The sequence below is a fragment of the Peromyscus maniculatus genome, chromosome 4 (genome assembly GCF_049852395.1).
Source record: "Peromyscus maniculatus bairdii isolate BWxNUB_F1_BW_parent chromosome 4, HU_Pman_BW_mat_3.1, whole genome shotgun sequence".
NCBI classification, from domain to species: Eukaryota; Metazoa; Chordata; class Mammalia; order Rodentia; family Cricetidae; genus Peromyscus; species Peromyscus maniculatus.
This window is the reverse complement of record NC_134855.1, coordinates 43,192,164-43,211,370: the sequence shown is the minus strand read 5'-3', so window position 1 is coordinate 43,211,370 and position 19,207 is coordinate 43,192,164. Positions and strand designations below refer to the sequence as shown.

Below are 19,207 nucleotides of genomic sequence, written 5' to 3'. Positions count from 1 at the left end.
ATTTTGTCCTCTAACCCCTAAGTTCCATTAGAAGTTCAGATTTCCTAACAGATTCTCAAGCAACATTGCCATTCCAGTTCAGGGCAAACAAATGCCAGGGATGCATCTAGCCTTTAAAGCCAAGACTCTCTGTGCTCCCAGAACCCACTGGTTCTGTGCATGAGAAGAAATGCTATTCCTTTCCTTTTAAAGTATGAGCTGATGTCCTTTAGGGTCATGAGGTCATGCAGCCACTTCCATTTAAAGCTCTAGTCTTAAATAAAGGGCTTGGTTGGGAGGATAAGAAGTCTTCAGATATTAACTTCAGGAAAAAAAAAATAAGAATTGTTAATGTCTCCCGAGATAAAGGAGCAGAGAACATAGAAGCCGAAGAGTTCACTAATAGCCTTCCCAATCTCCCTGCTCTTCCGTAGCAGCAAGCTCAGGCCACAAATAAAGAGCTTCATAAATAATCCTGTCACTGATCAAATTTAACATTCAAGTAATTTATTATTCTCTTAGACTGTATGTGTGAGTTAATGCTAAATCAATCAAGGAAGGGACAGCGGCTGCATATGCCTTTAAAGTCCCCCTGTCCCCCTCGAAGCCATGTGCGCCTGAGCAGATCATTGACTCCATCTTGCCTTGGAGTACCATGGAGAGAATTCACTTAGTCTCCCAACAGCTTTTTACACAGAAGAGTAAGCTCTCGTGCACTTAAGTCGTTGAAATAATATAATGAATCAATGTTTCTCAAACAAAGAAGTGTGATGTGTTACCCAGACAAGGAATGAGAACGTAGTCACTGAAGTCATTGTGTGTGTTCTGGGATTCTGAGGAGGACCACATTTTTTAAGTGAACGTAAAAGTTGAAATATGCTTTTAAGTCAAATAATTTAGGTTCCAGCCTCCTCCAACTCCACCTCTTACTAGATGTGCGTTCTGCTTTTCCTGCTTTCTCCTAAGTTTTCTAAAGATTTATTTATTTATTATGCAGTGTTCTGCCTGCACATATGCCTACAAGCCAGAAGAGGGCACCAGATCTCTCTATAGATGGTTGAGAGCCATCACATGGTTGCTGGGAATTGAACTCATGACCTCTATCTAGAAGAACAGCCAGTGCTCTTAACCTCTGAGCCATCTCTTTAGCCCATTTTCTTTTTAATTTTTAAATTATTTGTGTGTGGGGGGTGTGTGTGTTTGCCTTCATGTATGTCTGTATACCACATGTGTGCCTGGTACCCTCAGGAGACTAGAAGAGGACATTGGATCCCCTGGATCTGAAGTTACTGATAGTTGTGAGCTGCAGTGTAGGTGCTGGGAACTGAACCTGGGTCCTCTGGAAGAACAGCCCTTGTTCTTAACTGCTAAACCATGTCCCCATCCCCTCTTTTTCTCTTTTTCTTTCTCTCTTCCTTCCTTCCTTCCTTTTGCTTTTTATTCTTTATCAGAATGTATGTGTGCAGAGTGATGTCAACTTCCTCACCAATACCTAGGTGTCAGGAGCGGTACTGACTTCTGGAGACTTGTGAATATAGGCCTCAAAGTACATGGGAAGAATATCAAGCCAAATTACTTCCCCTACCCCCAAAAGGATCTGTGTTATTTAATGTTGCATATACTTAACGAAAATTCAGCTTAATCACAAGTACCAGAAAGATGTGTGATCACTATGAATAAGAAGCATCATATTATCAAAAATCTACTTCTGATAAAAATGTTTTCAGATAAATTTTCTCCTTTATTAATCCAATGCATGGGTGTTTCAAGTTTTATAAATTATATTGCTAAATTACCCAATGAGGAGACAATGGCTCCACTAATGTATATCTAACCAAACCATATTAGGTACATTAAAAGCAGAGTTTCATACCCACCTAATCAAATGCTTATATGTTATGGAAGGAGAGATTAAACATCTAGCCAGCTGACCAGCCCTGGTACCTGGCAAATATCTCTAGGATTCCCAACCTTAATACCATACAATTCAGGAGAGAAGTCTTGTTTTATTTGGCAGCGTTAAGCAAAGGGATTGGGCTTTTGAACTGAGCCCTGAATTATCAGTGATAAAAATATGCATACTTTGCAAACGATCCTGTGGCACGACATCCCTGTAAGTGTTAATGAGTATAAACAAGTATCACATTTTATTGGTAGGACAGGGAGGGATGAGGCAGCCAGCGTTGGATGCTGTGGGAGATGAAGACGGAAGGGTTATAGTCAAGTCACACTTCAATTGGCTGTCACTAAAGAATGGACAGTACACGCTGTGCCTTGATCTAACAGTTGGTTTTGTGGTAGATTAACAGCTTATTTTCCATCTACAGGTTTCTTTGGTTAGCCTGGTAGCCACTGCTCTTGGTTACTCAGAACTTGGTGCCATCAAATCCCTCCGGACACTGAGGGCTCTACGGCCTCTGCGAGCCTTATCCCGCTTTGAAGGCATGAGGGTAAGAAAACTCAATGGTGCTCTCTTAAGCTCCAGGCAGAGTTCCATGCAGCCAGTGACTCAGAGACACGGTAGTCTCCACAGAATTAGATAATTCAGGGCTAAAGCCATAGAGAACAGCAAGCTTTTCTTCTGGAAATTGCAGTTTATTTAAACACACACTCAGGAATTGAGACAGAGCAAATACCAGCATCTGGAGCTTGAGTTCACAGTTCAGGCCTGCCCCATTCCCCTGCCCCCCAAGACACACACACACACACACACACACACACACACACACACACACACACACTACAACCTGCATGTGCTGCTCTTATTCTCATTGCTCGGGCACTTTGGAACAACGGCTGACAACATTCATCCTTGCCAGGGCCTTCAGTAGATAAGTTTGAGTCCTCAAAACATATCAGTAATAAAAAATATGATATGGAAGGAGAGATTAAACCAAGGTCTCTCAGGTTCTTGGTCAACCATGCAGTGCCAGATACGGATTCCATTTTTTAAAGGGCAATGCTTTATTTCTTGAATTCATGTAAATCACAGCACCCAGCAAACCTGGTACATCCCTCACATCCAAAGTGAGTTGCTAGGATAATTAGCTGCCTATTTCTAACAATCCGACTTTGCTTCACAGATCTTTTAAGCACACGTTCTGGGTGAGGTTCAGTTTTTCCACAGTACCAGCCTTGTCCTCCCCTGCTCTCTCCCTTAGCAAGTATATCTTGTCTCACAACAGAAAATGCATGGCTGCCACGCCTTCAGAACTGCTTTGCACAAAGGCCAGCTTTGTTTAATCTGCTTTGCAAATGCACACGGATATTGAATTTCTTCAAGGCCATGGGGTTTTTATGTTAGGAGGTGGTTTGTTTGGGGCAATAAACCCCTTCAGCCTTGACTGCAAAATTTACTCATTGTGGAAAATGAAACCACCCTCCAGCTGCTCTTGCAGCACTGTGAGCCGAGACACACGCTTGGCTTGCCTGTCGCAAATTCTGTCTCATTGCTTATGTTAACAAATTCATAAAAATCTGTTCTAAATAACAATCTTCTTCTACTGCTGACATCATCTCAGCCTTCATCATGCTTCGTGGCTTCTTGCTGATGGTTTATTTTATTTTATTTTTTATTGAAGATAGATTTTTTTTCTCATATAATACATCCTGATCGCAGTTCCCCTCCCTCTCCTCCACCCAGCTCCTCCCCTTCCACCTGGATACACCCCCTTTCTGTCTCTCATTAGAAAACAAACAGACTAATAAAGGACAATAATAAAATAAGACAGAAAAGAAACCAAAACATCAGAAGAAGATAAAACAAATAAAAGGAAAAGAGTTCAAGAAACAGATACAGAGGCAGAGACCGACCCACTCAGGGATCCGTAAAAACTCTAAACAGGAAACCATGATATAGTCACAAAGGACCTGTAGAGTAAAAAGAGAGAGTGTATATATATAAAACAAAAACAAAAACAAAAAAGTCCTGATACAACATTATAAGACAAGGAAGCTCCAAAGATGCTCTTGAATTTGTTTTCTCTTGGCCATCTACTGCTGGGCATGCCGCCTACCCTTAAGAGTAGCCTTGTTTCCCAGTGAGACTCCCTTGGAGAAAAGTAGATTTTCATTCGCAAGTGGTTATCAGTTGGAGACTGCTTCTGGGTTTGGGAGTAGGGCATGTGTCCACTTCCTTCAGCTCTAAGGCCCCACCTAGTGCAGACCTAATACAGGCCCTGTGCACGCTGCCTCGTCTCTGTGAGTTCGTATGTACATCGATCCTGTTGATTTAGAGGGTCTTGTTTACTTGATGTCCTCCATCCCCTCCAGCTCTTACAGTCTTGCTACATCCTCTCCTGCAGAGTTCCCTGAACCCTAGGGAGAGGGATTGGATGGTGACATATTATTTAGGGCTGAGTGAGTGTTCTAGTATCGTTGACTGTCTGGGTGATGTCTGGCTGAGAGTCTATCTGTGCTCCCGTATGCTGAAGGGAGGAGCTTCTCTGGTGATAGCACTAATCTATTAGTGTAGCAGAATGTCATTTTAATGCTGTTTTTGTTTGTCTGTTTAGAACAGGATTGTTTGGTTTTACCCAAGGTCTCTCAGGTTCTTGGTCACCCATGCAGTGCCAGATACCGATTCCATCTAGTGGAGTGGGCAGGCCTTAAGTCAAGTCAGATTTTGATTGGTTACTCCCACACAATCTGTGTCACTTTTGTACTAGCATATCTTGCAGGCAGGATATGATTGTGGATGAAAAGGTTTGCAGCTGGGGTTGTATATTTCTGCTTTGGTGTCCTGCACAGTACCTTCCTGTGTCAACGATGCTAGCATATTGGTGTGAAGGCTCAGTGCTTTACTTCTCCATGTTCAATGAGTTGTGTGGGGGTTGTCTTCGGCCATTGGGCCTTGCCATCAGTTGCAAAGAGAGAAACCTATAGTCCTGGCAATAGCCTGGATTGTTTGAGGGTGTACATGGGACCCCTTTGGCCAACAACCATAGTTATAGCTTATATCAGAGAGGAACTAGCAATTGAGCAAGTCTGCAAACTTACAATCTTCCTCTTATCTGAAAAATATTCTATTGGTTATTATTTTGATTCATATGGAATACCTAAGATTTCAGCTAAATGTAGCAACATCTGTCTGAAGATAAGAAAATTTTTAGAGGTATGAATGAGGTCACTGTACATAATTTTAATCTGAAAAGGAAACTAACAAGTACAATTTGTATGACTTAGTTTCTAAAGGAAATAAAATTCAATTAATATAGGAAAGCACTACAATTTTGGATTTCAATTTTTTAATGCTGGTTTATAATTTTTTAAAATAATGTTTACTATATTTTTAAATAAAACAATAGTTTTATTGGGTAGGAATCCTTAGCAGAGTCATCCACTACGGAGTAAGATAAGCGAAATTAGAAAAGCTACTTTTGCTATCCATGAGACCTTAAAATGCATCTTAATCGTTCCTGGATTCAGAGAAACAAAGGGGTCAGGCTTTTCTTCACTAAACACATCAGCCTAGCCAAAAAAAAAAAAAAAAAAGATGAACATAAACTTAAGGTGAACATGTAGGCATTGGCAAGTAATAATAATGGGATATATTTGATCATCTTACATCTAAAGATAAATCTTACCTCTGCCTATAATTTATTCTATGTTTAAGAGACAGATTTTCTAATACAAAAATTAAAAAAATTAAACAAGATTTTAAACCCTTAATCCTCGCCTTCATGGTCATATAAATGTTCCTGACCTGAGGAGACAGATTTTTTTGCCCTTTACATGCCTTATTTGTGAAGGAGTTGTGTACTTATTCTTTCAGATCATCATTAATTCGCTCGTGTTCACAAAAATTAATATGTCACTGCCAATGATTACTACCGTTGGCTTTTAATGCATATTTCTCGCTCACCACTTTTTCCTCAGTGTGAATTTCCTACTCCATCTTACTATCTTAGGTTTTGTTCATTTCTTTTCGGTTTTGTGGTATTTTGCTCTCCTTCCTAGCTTAGCTTTTTAGCTGTATTGTCATTTGCCTCCCCTTGCCAATATGCAGTAGAAAACACTAGAAGAAGCTTTCTAGGGCTAGAAATCTACCTAGATACCCGTTTAACCCCTTCCAAAGGTGTCTTAGTGCCGAATGCATCTCTGTCAGTGATGGCTTCCACGTTAGCAAGTCACGGCTCTCCTGTCCTCCCACAGGTGGTCGTGAACGCTCTGGTTGGCGCGATCCCCTCCATCATGAATGTGCTCCTGGTGTGTCTCATCTTCTGGTTGATCTTTAGTATCATGGGTGTGAACCTGTTTGCTGGAAAGTTCTATCACTGTGTTAACATGACAACAGGCAACATGTTCGAAGTGAATGAAGTCAACAACTTCAGTGACTGCCAGGCTCTTGGCAAGCAAGCCCGGTGGAAGAATGTGAAAGTGAACTTTGACAACGTGGGGGCAGGCTACCTGGCATTGCTACAAGTGGTAAGTGGCCGCCGTGGGAACCTGAGGACACTGGGAAGGGTGCCGCCTAAGACCCCTGGGGGAGGTTCTCTGAACAATTCCTGTTTAAAAGTAGGTCGGTAGTTGACACCTCAAGTTAGTTATTTGGCTGTGAAGGAGACACTGTCGTTTTTAATCTTCCCTGGGAGTGCAGTCTTTAATGTTTTCACAGGATTTCTTATTTCTTCTTCTGTGTTTTTCTTGTTGCATTGCTAACCATTATTTCAGTTTTTTTAATTTTCTGTAAAAATTGTGTATATTGAAATATTGGTTACATATTCTGTTTATGAATTAAATGTATGAATTTTTAGCCAGATACTTTCTATAGCAATGTCTAACATAATATGATACTCTTATACATGCTGAAATGTAAAATCTCAAGGGATACTTTTCAAAATATGTAATGCTTATTTTTTTTAACTTCATGACAGCACAGTTGCTTATCAATTATTAGTGAAAATAAGTTGTGTTTAAACACAACCCTAGGCTTTAACCCCAGATTTTATCTTCTTGTTGGAAGGAATTCAGATGAGATTAAGATGGGATTTTCATTAATCAAGTCTCCAGTTATGTTTTGCTATAGGAAAAAAAAACAGAATTGCCCCCAACAGAAGAAAAGAAAACAAATTCTAAACTCTGAACACACATTTTGATATTCAGTAGTAGGGGAATACTTAACTACACCTCAATTGAGCCGTTTCAACACCTGAGTAGAGAATGTCATGGTACTATATGAAAAAAATACTTAGAACAATGTTGTTGTATTTATGTTTGGTAAATGCAATACATTTAGGTGAGACATTCATAAATAACTCTATTGTATTGTGTACAGGCCACATTCAAAGGCTGGATGGATATTATGTATGCAGCTGTTGATTCACGGGATGTAAGTAGCTCTCAGACACTATTTGCAGCTACTAGATTGTCCAAGGCAAACATTGGGGAGAACTGAACTGAGAGACCCAGAATTCTATATTACATAAAGTCAAAGTATTTACCAATGCAAGTAGAAATGATTGTTTTAAGACAGGATGCTTCTGTGGGGATAGTTGTTTGGTTACTGCAGGTATGATATGCAATAGATAATATGTCTTCTCTGAAAAGTTGTCAGATTACATGGAGGATGAGATTAGCCCTGCAAAGAGAACTATTCTGAGTCAGAAGGTAGCTCAATGCAGGAAGCACTCGTTTTTCTTCTCCTTTGGAGAACATGATCAGCCAGGCTGTGAAACAGCTTCCAAGGATAGTATATAGCCAGATAAGCGAGCAGACTTCAAGGAAACTCAGTCTCAAAAGTACAAATATAAAAAATTGGTTAAAACATATCTGCTCACTCTATATTTTCCTCTCAGTTGATTTTCTGCTATCAAAACTTTTCCAAATACAAACTGAAGATATTGCAAAAAATGGAATAATAATAATGTTGAGATGATAATAATAAAATACCAGGCCCAAACTGTTAGCTGCATTTATAACAGTGTTATTTGTGCTGAGGAATAGTTGGCAGGTAGGCTACAATGGAAAAACTTGTTGGATTTCAAATGTAAAATTCACAAATGTCATACTAGTTTGAGAAAATAATTATAATTATTTTTTAAAATAGTATCTGAAGACATGATAAGAAAAGTTCATATGAAGTAACAGCGCTCACTGAATTATTTAGTCCAAGTGTGTATGTGGCTAATAGTATTCAATATTTTCACTATTGTCTAGGTCAAACTTCAACCTGTATATGAAGAAAATCTGTATATGTATTTATACTTTGTCATCTTCATCATCTTTGGCTCGTTCTTCACTCTAAATCTCTTCATCGGTGTCATCATAGACAACTTCAACCAGCAGAAGAAAAAGATGAGTGTCACCCACGCCCCACCCTTCCCTGCTCAAAGCACCTCTGTGCTACACAGCCAACCCGATATTTGAAGTTATGACATACTTAGATCGTGTTGATATTATTTGCACTCTTACTCTGGGGCCAGTGAAGCTATAGCCTCTACTTAGCTTCTCTCCTTTCATCCACTGGGCAGCTATCTCCCTGACCCAGAAATATAACCATTATTTCAGGACAGCCAATGATTATCCAGCACTTACTATGGCTTCTGGAGTCTTTCAGGAATTACCCTCACCAATATCTCAGCCTCATCTTCTCCCACATCTCGTTTTATCCACTATCCTATTACCTACTCATTCCCTCGTACACTCACGTCACCAACAGAACTTGTTAGAGGGAAGCTGCATGAATCTTCCTGACCTTTTTTGAACTCAGACATACACTGGTATCTCCGTGGCCTTATATGTGATATTTTCTCTTCCTGAGATGTGTTACCCAGCAAACTCTTTATTATCCTTTAAAGCCTTAAGCTTAAGCCTGACTCTCTAGGTTTGTTGTTGTGTCTACAATAACTTTTCTTTCTTCTTCCTGTTCATTTGATTGCTCTTTTTTTCTTCCTTTCCCCCTTCTCATACTTCCTTTTTAATGACCTACCCACTTAAGGAACATGACGTCGTGTTATGTACCTATGTAATTCTCATACCAATCACATTGTTTGACACACACAACAATGCTAAAATTTGTCGAATAAAGCAATAAAACTCTCGACAGTAAAAGAGGAAAAAAAGATATTTGGCTCGCTCCATGAAAATATATTTGAGGACCTTAAAACTCATTGTGAACATAACATGATCCAATTAGAATGCTGTACTAATCAGAATTTTATATGCTTATGGGCTTTGCATAATATTAAAGTCTGTAGTATTTCACATAAATGGGAAAAGCAGAATAATGAATCTATATTTAGCAAGGTAAAAATCCATTTAAAATTGAGAAAAGATTAAAGGAAGACTCAAAAATACTTTGGTTTAAATACTGTTGTAGCACAGGTTGGGATTGTAACCAGGTTATTCTGTGTGTTTACTTTGGAGGTCAAGACATCTTTATGACAGAAGAACAGAAAAAATACTACAATGCAATGAAGAAACTTGGCTCCAAAAAACCCCAGAAGCCCATCCCTCGGCCTGCAGTAAGACAGATATCTTGTATTCATTAAGGTTCTAAGACAGGGTTTTCATTGGAGTGTGTGCATCAGAACATCTAGGGTGGTATCACCAATCCATAGCACTAATCACAAATCTCACATTGTGCAGCACAGTCTACAGATGCAAACTCGATAGCAAGGGTCAAGTTCCTAAAATTCTGGGATGTTCTTGAGAGTTGGTGAGTTGAGATCACCAAGAGTTCCCAGGAACTTGCCCCAAACCAAGATTGACTCTCGGGCTGCCAATATGTCTGACTGCTGCTCCTCTGACCTTGCCGACATCTGTGTTTTTAAGTAGATGGAGGCTCCCAGATGGCCCACTCATCCACCATTCCCTTTCTCTGTGCACTTTTTTCCTCCCTTCTTTTTCCCCTCCCTAGTATAAATCTCACTTCAGCATTTCTTTCTGTTACTAGCTTTTAAGGCAGCACAGAAAGTAAACAATACTTTTACAGCATTTTCATACGTACCATTAGACTTCATTATAACCTCCCTCTCCTGCCCTCCTCACTTCCTCTGCACCTTTCATTCCAGTTGCCTTCCCCCCTGTAAATAGTAACCTACTCTGTTTTTACATCACCCTCACTCCAGAGCTCTCTCCCCAATCCCTCTCATCCATTCCTTTCTCATGCTCCCCTATCTACCTAGATTCAAGATCTCTCTCCATATTATCTATAACTTGATATATATTAAACTTAAGTTCTGCACATGAAAAAACCATTTGTCTTTTGGGGTTCCCTCACTCTTGAGACTAGAAAATATTCCCAACTTGCCTAGAAAGAAAAACTGTCTCAAAATTTTTGTTTCACCAGAAAGAGAATAAAGATCATTGAAATGCATATTCTGTAACACCTCCTAATGTGGGATGGCATAATGATGCTGGGTCATGCTCACAGAACTGTACCCTAACTCATCTACTCTCTGAGATAGGTTAAAAAGAAATAAGGTAACTGAGGCCCATAAAGTAACTGTACCCCTAACCACAAAGCCTGTGATCAGCAAAACTCACAATTGAAAAGTTTTGTGAACCTTATCAGTGACATCCTCTTACTGTGCATTTAAAAGCAATTGAAATTGGGAACTGTAAGATGAGGAGGAAGGATGGAAAGACACTGCACATGGAAAGGAATAAACCAACCTGCTTCACCAAAAGTCATTGATATCTGGAAACATGCTTGGTTTGTGACCTTGGATTCTTTTTTCCATAAGCCATGGGATTTTGTGTATTTATTATAAATATTTTTAGTTATCTAATAAAACTACATTTACATTTGAATTTACACAAGACTCTAAAAGCATATGTTGCCTGGAATAGGTATTAATTAGACCATCACGTCTCATGCATTTGTAAAAAGCTATGTGTGGAGGGCATTTTGCTTCTGCATGTCTCTGTGCACCATGTGCCTTCTCTGCTCCCGTGGAATCTAGGAGAGAGAATCAGATACCCTTTGGCTAAAGTTAAGAGTTACTAGCCACCATGTGAGGGCGAGGAATTGAACCTGGGTCCTCTGGAAGACCAGACAGGGCTCTTAGCTACTGAGGCATCTTTCTAGTCCTTTCATGCATTTGTTGAAACATAAATAGGAAACTGTGGTGGAGAAAATTGATAAATGAACAAATAAACAAATAGAACTGAATAAATATAACTAATATCATTTGAGGGAAGAAAATAAGGAATAACAGGAAATTCTTAAACTATTGATAAGTGAAGTAGATTATTCTTCTAAAAGTCTGTATTTGCCTTTTCTGAAGTCTTCACTAATGATTGAAATCATTCTTATAAAAATTATCATAGTTAACCAAACAGCCTCTACATATTTTCAGCCAATTTCCCCCAGTTTCTGATTTATTCAGTTCTGTCTTCCTATGAGACCCAAATGAAACAAGTATGTTTGCTACTGGCATGTGGTATGGTACCTCTCATTTAAAAAAAAAATGATAGAAAGTAAAATGGAGTTTAAAGATTATTTAGGATACTGTAAGGAGGGTGCATACCTGAGGGCCATGTGTGGATTTGCAATGTTCCCGATCACTATTTGTGCAATGTGTACACTAACCTCATGTCCCCTTTTTTTCTAGAACAAATTTCAAGGAATGGTCTTTGACTTTGTAACCAGACAAGTCTTTGACATCAGCATCATGATCCTCATCTGCCTCAACATGGTCACCATGATGGTGGAAACTGACGACCAGAGCAAATACATGACCCTGGTTTTGTCCCGAATCAACCTTGTGTTCATCGTCCTGTTCACGGGGGAGTTTGTGCTAAAGCTCATCTCTCTCAGATACTACTACTTCACTATCGGTTGGAACATCTTTGACTTTGTTGTAGTGATTCTCTCAATTGTAGGTAAGGACAGTTCAATCCCAGAGACATGTACTTCTAGGGAACATTTTCCCCAAATCCTGCCAACAGCTGGCCACGGAAATGCAGTTGGACAATAATGGAGTGTGCAGAGTGAAGATTTCAAAGCTAACATATTTGAATACAATTTTGAAACGAGTTTATTCACCAAGTTAACTGGTTAGAAATTAAAGTATTAGTACTGGATTCTGGGAATAGGTGAAGAAAACAGGAAGCAATATTAGCATGTCCGCTTTGTATCAGTTACCTTTCTCCTTGTTGGGATAGAATAACCAACAAGCAATTTAACAAAGGAAGGGTACACTGTGGCTCGAAGTTGTAGGGATACACTCCATCCTGGTGTGGAAAGCCTGGCATGGGGCACAAGGTGCAGCTGATTCAAGTGAACCTACATTTGGGAAAGAGAGTGAGAACAAGAAATTGAGCTGTGTTATAAAGCCTCAAGCCCTGCCCCCCGCCCACCCCCCTAGTGACCCATTTCTCCTAATAAGGTTTCACTTCCTGAAGGTTCCACAACTTTCCAAAACACCACCAACAGCAGCATGGCAAAGGTCCAAACACTTGAGCCTATGGCAAATGGCTGACCCTCAAAGCACAACAATCTGCTGGCAGTAAATAGTCAGGCTTAAGGGTAAGGCTCGCGTCTTTAAAAATCTGTCTTCATAACACAGTAGTGTGAGTGTACAACTTGGTCGCTGTCTTACTGCTGTGAAGACACCATGCCAACTCTTATAAGAGACAGCATTTGATTAAGGGCTTGCTTACAGTTTTAAAGGATTAGTCTATAACCATCATGGCAGGTAGCAGACAGGCATGGCACTAGAGCAGTAACTGAGAGCTTTACATCTTCATCCTCAGGCAGCAGACAGACAGAGAAAGAGAGAGAGAGAGAGAGAGAGAGAGAGAGAGAGAGAGAGAGAGAGAGAGAGAGAGACATTGGGTCTGGCATGGGCTTTAAAAACCTCAAAGCCCACTCCCAGTGACACACCCACTCCAACAAAGCCACACCCACACCAACAAATTTACACACCCACTCTAGAAAGATTGCAATCCACTCCTACAAGGCCACACCCACTCCAACAAAGCCACACCTACTCCCAAAAAGGCTACACCTACTCCAACAAAGTCACATTTACTCCAACAAGGCCATATCTACTCCAATAAGGCCACATCTACTCCAACAAAGCCACACCTACTCCAACCAGGCCATACTGCTCCAACAATACCACACTTCCTAATTCTTCCCAAACATTTCCACTAACTGGGGACCAAACAGTCAAATATACGAGCCTATGGGAAGCATTTTCATTCAAACAGTACTATATATAATTCAAAAAAAAAATCAAGAAGAAATAGCCACCAAAACATTTAACAGTCTTTCAGAAGCAAGAGAAATGACATTTGACATTTGCAAGAATGGTGGTGTTTGAACAGGCAGAAGGAGGAAATGATATGATAAAGCCCCAAAGGTAGAAACTATAGGTCAGATGTGGTCCACTTTCTCATACTAAAGAATGTCACTCTCACTGAGAACAATGAGTTAAGTTATTTCAGAGATAACCTTTATTTCTAATTGCTATATTTCATGTATAGCAGTGAAGCATAATAACTGGAAACTATAACCATGAATCAGCATAGTAGTATTTTAGATTATTTTGGATTTTAGAAAAATCTGTATTGCTTTATAACGTTGTATTATAGTACCATTGAATACAACTCAAAAACATTTAAATGTTAATGTTAGAGTGGATTCAAAGGTATAGTTAAGGTAAGTTTTTGTAAGATTATTTTTTTAGTTAGACATATGCAAAAAGCCCAGGCGGTGGTGGCACACACCTTTAATCCCAGCAACTGGGAGGCAGAGGCAGACGGATTTCTGAGTTTGAGGCCAGCCTACAGAATGAGTTCCAGGACAACCCGGCCTATACAGAGAAACTGTGTCAAAAAAAAAAAAAAAAAGGACGCACACACATACATCTTTCCTATAAAGATTGATACACTCACTGTTCACCTCTCTCTTCTGTATACTTTTCCATAGGAATGTTTCTGGCCGAGCTGATAGAGAAGTACTTTGTGTCCCCTACCCTGTTCCGAGTCATCCGCTTGGCCAGGATTGGCCGAATCCTACGCCTGATCAAAGGCGCCAAGGGGATCCGCACGCTTCTCTTTGCTTTGATGATGTCCCTTCCTGCGCTGTTCAACATCGGCCTCCTGCTTTTCCTGGTCATGTTCATCTATGCCATCTTTGGGATGTCCAACTTTGCCTACGTTAAAAAGGAAGCTGGAATTGATGACATGTTCAACTTTGAGACCTTTGGCAACAGCATGATCTGCCTGTTTCAAATCACCACCTCTGCAGGCTGGGATGGACTGCTGGCTCCCATCCTCAACAGTGCACCTCCCGACTGTGACCCCGATGCAATTCACCCCGGAAGCTCGGTGAAGGGGGATTGTGGGAACCCATCGGTGGGGATTTTCTTTTTTGTCAGCTACATCATCATATCCTTCCTGGTTGTGGTGAACATGTATATCGCCGTCATCCTGGAGAACTTCAGCGTCGCCACTGAGGAAAGTGCAGAGCCCCTGAGTGAGGACGACTTTGAGATGTTCTATGAGGTCTGGGAGAAGTTCGACCCTGATGCCACTCAGTTCATTGAGTTCTGCAAGCTCTCTGACTTTGCGGCTGCTCTGGATCCTCCCCTTCTCATCGCAAAGCCCAACAAAGTCCAGCTCATTGCCATGGATCTGCCCATGGTGAGTGGAGACCGCATCCACTGCCTGGACATCTTATTTGCTTTTACAAAGCGGGTTTTGGGTGAGAGCGGAGAGATGGACGCCCTTCGAATCCAGATGGAGGATCGGTTCATGGCTTCCAACCCCTCCAAAGTCTCCTATGAGCCGATTACCACCACGTTGAAACGCAAACAAGAGGAGGTGTCTGCTGCTATCATTCAGCGCAACTACAGATGTTATCTTTTAAAGCAAAGGTTAAAAAACATATCAAGTAAGTATGACAAAGAGACAATCAAGGGGAGGATTGACTTGCCTATAAAAGGAGATATGGTTATTGACAAACTGAATGGGAATTCCACCCCAGAAAAGACAGATGGAAGTTCCTCTACCACCTCTCCTCCTTCCTATGATAGCGTGACAAAACCAGATAAGGAAAAGTTTGAGAAAGACAAACCAGAAAAAGAAAGCAAAGGAAAGGAGGTCAGAGAAAATCAAAAGTAAAATGCAACAAAGAAATATCTTTGTGATCAATTGTTTACAGCCCCTGAAGGGAAAGTTTATGTGTCAACTGGACTCCGAGGAGAGGTCCTTGCCAAACTGACTGTTTCAACAAATACTGAAGGTCAGTGCCTATACCAGACAGTGGCCTCTCTGTCACTGCCACTCTGTGAGACAGGGTATCAACGTTGACAAGAGGTTGTTGCTTCCATTACCAGCTGACACTGCTGAGGAGAACTCCATTGTGAAAGTGACCGTGATAACACCACCAAACGCCATTCGGACCACACTCCCATCCATTCGATTTTTAACATTCACATTTGCCATGTTTTTACAAAAATCTGTCCCAGTGGATCTTCCTGATCCCTGATTCATAGTCTGTTCATACTAGTCACTATTTTTGTAAGTGTGCTTTATGTTAAGGGAAAAATATATATATAAGAATCCTGTGTTCCGAAGTCCACAAGTTTCTCCAGTAATCAAAAAAAAAAAAAATATTTTGCCTGAGAGATAAAAGAAATTATTGCTCAAAACTAAACACAAAAAATTCTAATGTTACAGTTTCAAATACTTCTACTTTCTGGATGGTGTTATCTACAAGTATTTTAGTCTGTTATGTTTGTTTATAACCTGAGCAGTTATGTGCCTGGAAAGTCTCCACTAATATTTAAAAGGATTATTTTTATGCAAAATATTTTGTTTCAATAAGTGCAAATTTTATTCTAAGTTTCAGAGTTCTATATTTAAGTTTGATTAAATGCCCCCACCCCAAAAAAGTTATCTAATATTTCTGTTCTAGAAAAATCTATCCAAAGTATCACTTTAGAATAGTGTTCCACTTTCTGTGGCAGTATTTTGTTGCCATTTTCTGCTCTCAGCAAAACTGACAGTTTATGTCAATTAAATACCCTCTGTTATGTAAATAGTTATTTTATCCTGTGGTGCATGTTTGGGCAAATATATATATAAACGTATATATAGCCTAATACACAACTTCTATTAAATCAAATATGTACCACAGTGTATGTGTCTTTTGCAAGCTTCCAACAGAGAGGTAGCCTGTACCATTCATCACACAGATATAGTTGGGAGGCTATCACTAATGCATGTTAATATTGCCTAAGCTACTCTATTTTAATCAATCCATTTATCACAAGTTTTGGTAAGAAGAGACACTGTTGGTGGTAGAATGAATTCAGTCCTGCTCTCTGTCCACCTGTCAAGAAAATCTCACTGATATTATTTTAAAACACCTTTATTTTTGCATTGTTAAATCAACTTGAGTATCACAATGTGTCTTTATTAATTTAAAGGAGACACACTGTATAGGGCCTATCACTAAAACCTAGACTTCAGAGTTTCCTAAAAAAAAATGTCCAAAATTTGTTTAAATATAAATAATGTAAAATATAATCAGTTTTCTTTGTCAACATTTGTACATAAGAAAATTATTTTCAGGTTGATGACATGGTAATTTATTTTACCTTATCCTTTTGCTTTTTATTTTTAATCAAAATTCCAAACTTTTGCATCCAAAAGACTTTTCAGCAGATAATTTCCTAAAATAAAAGTTAGACAATGGGTTTTGTGGATTTCTTTGTTATAATATATTTTCTACCATTCTAATAAAAGATATGTTGGTCAAAATCTCAAACCCTGACCATTTTCTACCGACTCTGGTTGCCTGCAGGTAATCCTTCACTCATGGAAGTTTGTTTTTTTTAACTCAACTTTTGTAGTATTTGCATACGCAGACTAGGCTTATTTTTTTAAATCCTGCTGCACTTAATTGATCATGGATATAACATGAGCTCTGTCCTTTTTAGCCAGGAACAAAGGGGCAAAGTTGTGCAATTACCTAACATGATATAATTTTTTTTTGCACAAACCAAAAGTTTAATGTTCATTCCTTTTACAAAACTATTTACTGTAGTGTATTGATGAACTGCATGCAGGGAATTGCTATTACTAAAAGAATGGTGAGCTACTTCATTACTGAGCCAAAAGAATAAATTCTTCATTTTTTACTGTATCTCATTTGTTGGACTGAGTTTTTTATTATTCTTATTATTATTGGCAGGTAAAAATTTACACAACTAATGAAAACCTGTATTTGATTTGACATTTGTATTCATAAGAGTTCTCTTGAGTTTTGTAACACCCTGTTACATGATCTACCCAGAAGACTGTCAAAATAAAGACTAGTTAAAAGCAGTTTTGTGAACTGTTCCTTCATCAAAGGGCCGGCCCATATGACCCAACCTTCAGGCTTGACAATATTTGCAGCAGCCCTCAACAATGGTTATCAATTTCAGTTAATTTATTGACTGAACAGGATTCTAATAATCAATGCCTCTAAATGTAAATGGTGTCATGTCCTGATATCTTGGTGACTAACATGTCACTCATGTGCTTTATTTCCTAAATGCACTCTATAACTTATAAAGTATTAGTGACACAGGGACTAAGAATTGATGTTACTTTTCCAGGGTCCCTTGCTTTTTTGTCAATTCCTAACCAAACCTTTATCTCCATGGAAAACTCAGGTTTAATGAATATTTTCAAGACTACTCAGATCTGGATATATATTTCATAATTTCCCCAAAATAAATTACATAAAGTGACTAATGGGATTCATTGGCTTCTTCCTACTCAAGTCAATTTACAGGTTTGACCAATACCAGAGGACTCAAATATTGGTTTGCAAAATCCTACGTCTTCTAAAGCATCTTGATGTGTAATCAATAAGCAAGGCTCTGTAGCAGCCAATTAATATGCATTATATCAATGCCACTACCTTCCAAAGTATTTTATACAGGCTTCAGCTGGAAAGAGAACACCTCTAGAAGATGCCTTTCTAGCTAAAGGTTGTTATGCAAGCATAGAAGTATGGATATAATTTGGTGAACTTTTAAAATAATTGCTTCTGTGCATAATAAAATCCTTTCGGCAAAAACTTTTATATTGGAATTTTGTTTGAGAAATAACAATGACTCAATCAAATTCTTCCTCCTAGAAGCAATAATACCACGAAATGAAGAAAACTTAATTTTAATAACAAAGAATATTGGTGTAAATGGATGTTCTTTTGGTTTTGAAAAGTGTGGGGGAAGTGGACATTCTCATTTTCAAGTATTGTAGCCAAAGATACTGAACTATGTAAAGTGGTACATCTTATTGATACTTCAATTATGTAGGGTACAATAAATACCATGAAACCCATTCTGTGCATTCCATCTACTCAGAGTACTTGTGCAGGAAGTCAGTATTGACATTTTAAGAAAACATAAAATGAACTGGGCCAGCAGTTCTGACACATAGGTTCAGTTTCATTTTTGGCATCAGATTAAATGTGTGAAATTCCAGTCCCCCCTCACACTCTCCCTCTATTAAAAAAGTATGGTGACCTTGAATTAGGGGTTTGGTGGTGATGGTGGTGTTTCTATACATTGTTACCAGACAGACCAAGTTTCCCAAAAGGCGCGCTCGTGTGTGTGTGTGTGTGTGTGTGTGTGTGTGTGTGTGTGTGTGTGTGTGCTCAGAAGGGAGGTTGAGGACAATTTTAGTAAAGTTTGAGAGAAAAACAGTGGACTGGGCAATCTATAATTCTAAATGGCTGCTGGAGGAAGGAGACAGAGCAGGAAAGACAGAAAGATGTGTATGGAAATCAGAGAAACAGTAAGAGCCAAGCGTGTCAGAGAAAGCATGCTTTAGCTTTGGGCTACAATTTAGGAAAAAAAAAAAGAGAAAAGAAAAAGTAAAAACATGCCACAGGTCAGAGGGTACCTCACTCCAGGTCCCCTTTCCCAGGACAAAGGATTGCATCAGAAACGTGTGATTTGAAATAGAGACAGTTTATTAAGAAATGAAAAATACCCCTGAGAATAGAAGTGGGCTGGATTGCTCAGGGACAAAGCCCAGACATTGGGCCATGAGATGTGTGGTGCTTTATTGCACATTTACAGAGCATCTACCTCTTCCAACTTTGCATATAGGCCTGTTCTCAGCCTGTTCTGTTCATTACATGAAGTCCAGGTAGGGATGAACTCCAGCCTTCTCTGCAAGCTAGCTCATTATATTGTTGTTGATTTTGATATATTTCAGTTTCCAGGCTCTATTTTCCTGGATGTCATAATCATGCCTTCAATTTTAT

At 39.3% G+C, this 19,207-nt stretch overlaps 1 protein-coding gene across 7 annotated transcripts in view; it reads left to right on the top strand.

The window, feature by feature from the left end:
- The window catches only part of Scn3a (sodium voltage-gated channel alpha subunit 3), a 110,754-nt gene extending 93,486 nt beyond the window's left edge, over positions 1-17,268 (top strand). For all 7 annotated transcript variants that reach the window (XM_076569578.1, XM_006977167.4, XM_015996004.3 and 4 more), the window contains 7 exons: positions 2,307-2,429; positions 6,133-6,405; positions 7,256-7,309; positions 8,137-8,274; positions 9,339-9,443; positions 11,538-11,808; positions 13,862-17,268. In XM_076569578.1, coding sequence (XP_076425693.1) covers positions 2,307-2,429; positions 6,133-6,405; positions 7,256-7,309; positions 8,137-8,274; positions 9,339-9,443; positions 11,538-11,808; positions 13,862-15,057 — 2,160 coding nt within the window. In that variant the 3' untranslated portion in view covers positions 15,058-17,268. The remainder of the gene's footprint in view (positions 1-2,306; positions 2,430-6,132; positions 6,406-7,255; positions 7,310-8,136; positions 8,275-9,338; positions 9,444-11,537; positions 11,809-13,861) is intronic.
- Positions 17,269-19,207: the final 1,939 nt, after the last annotated feature.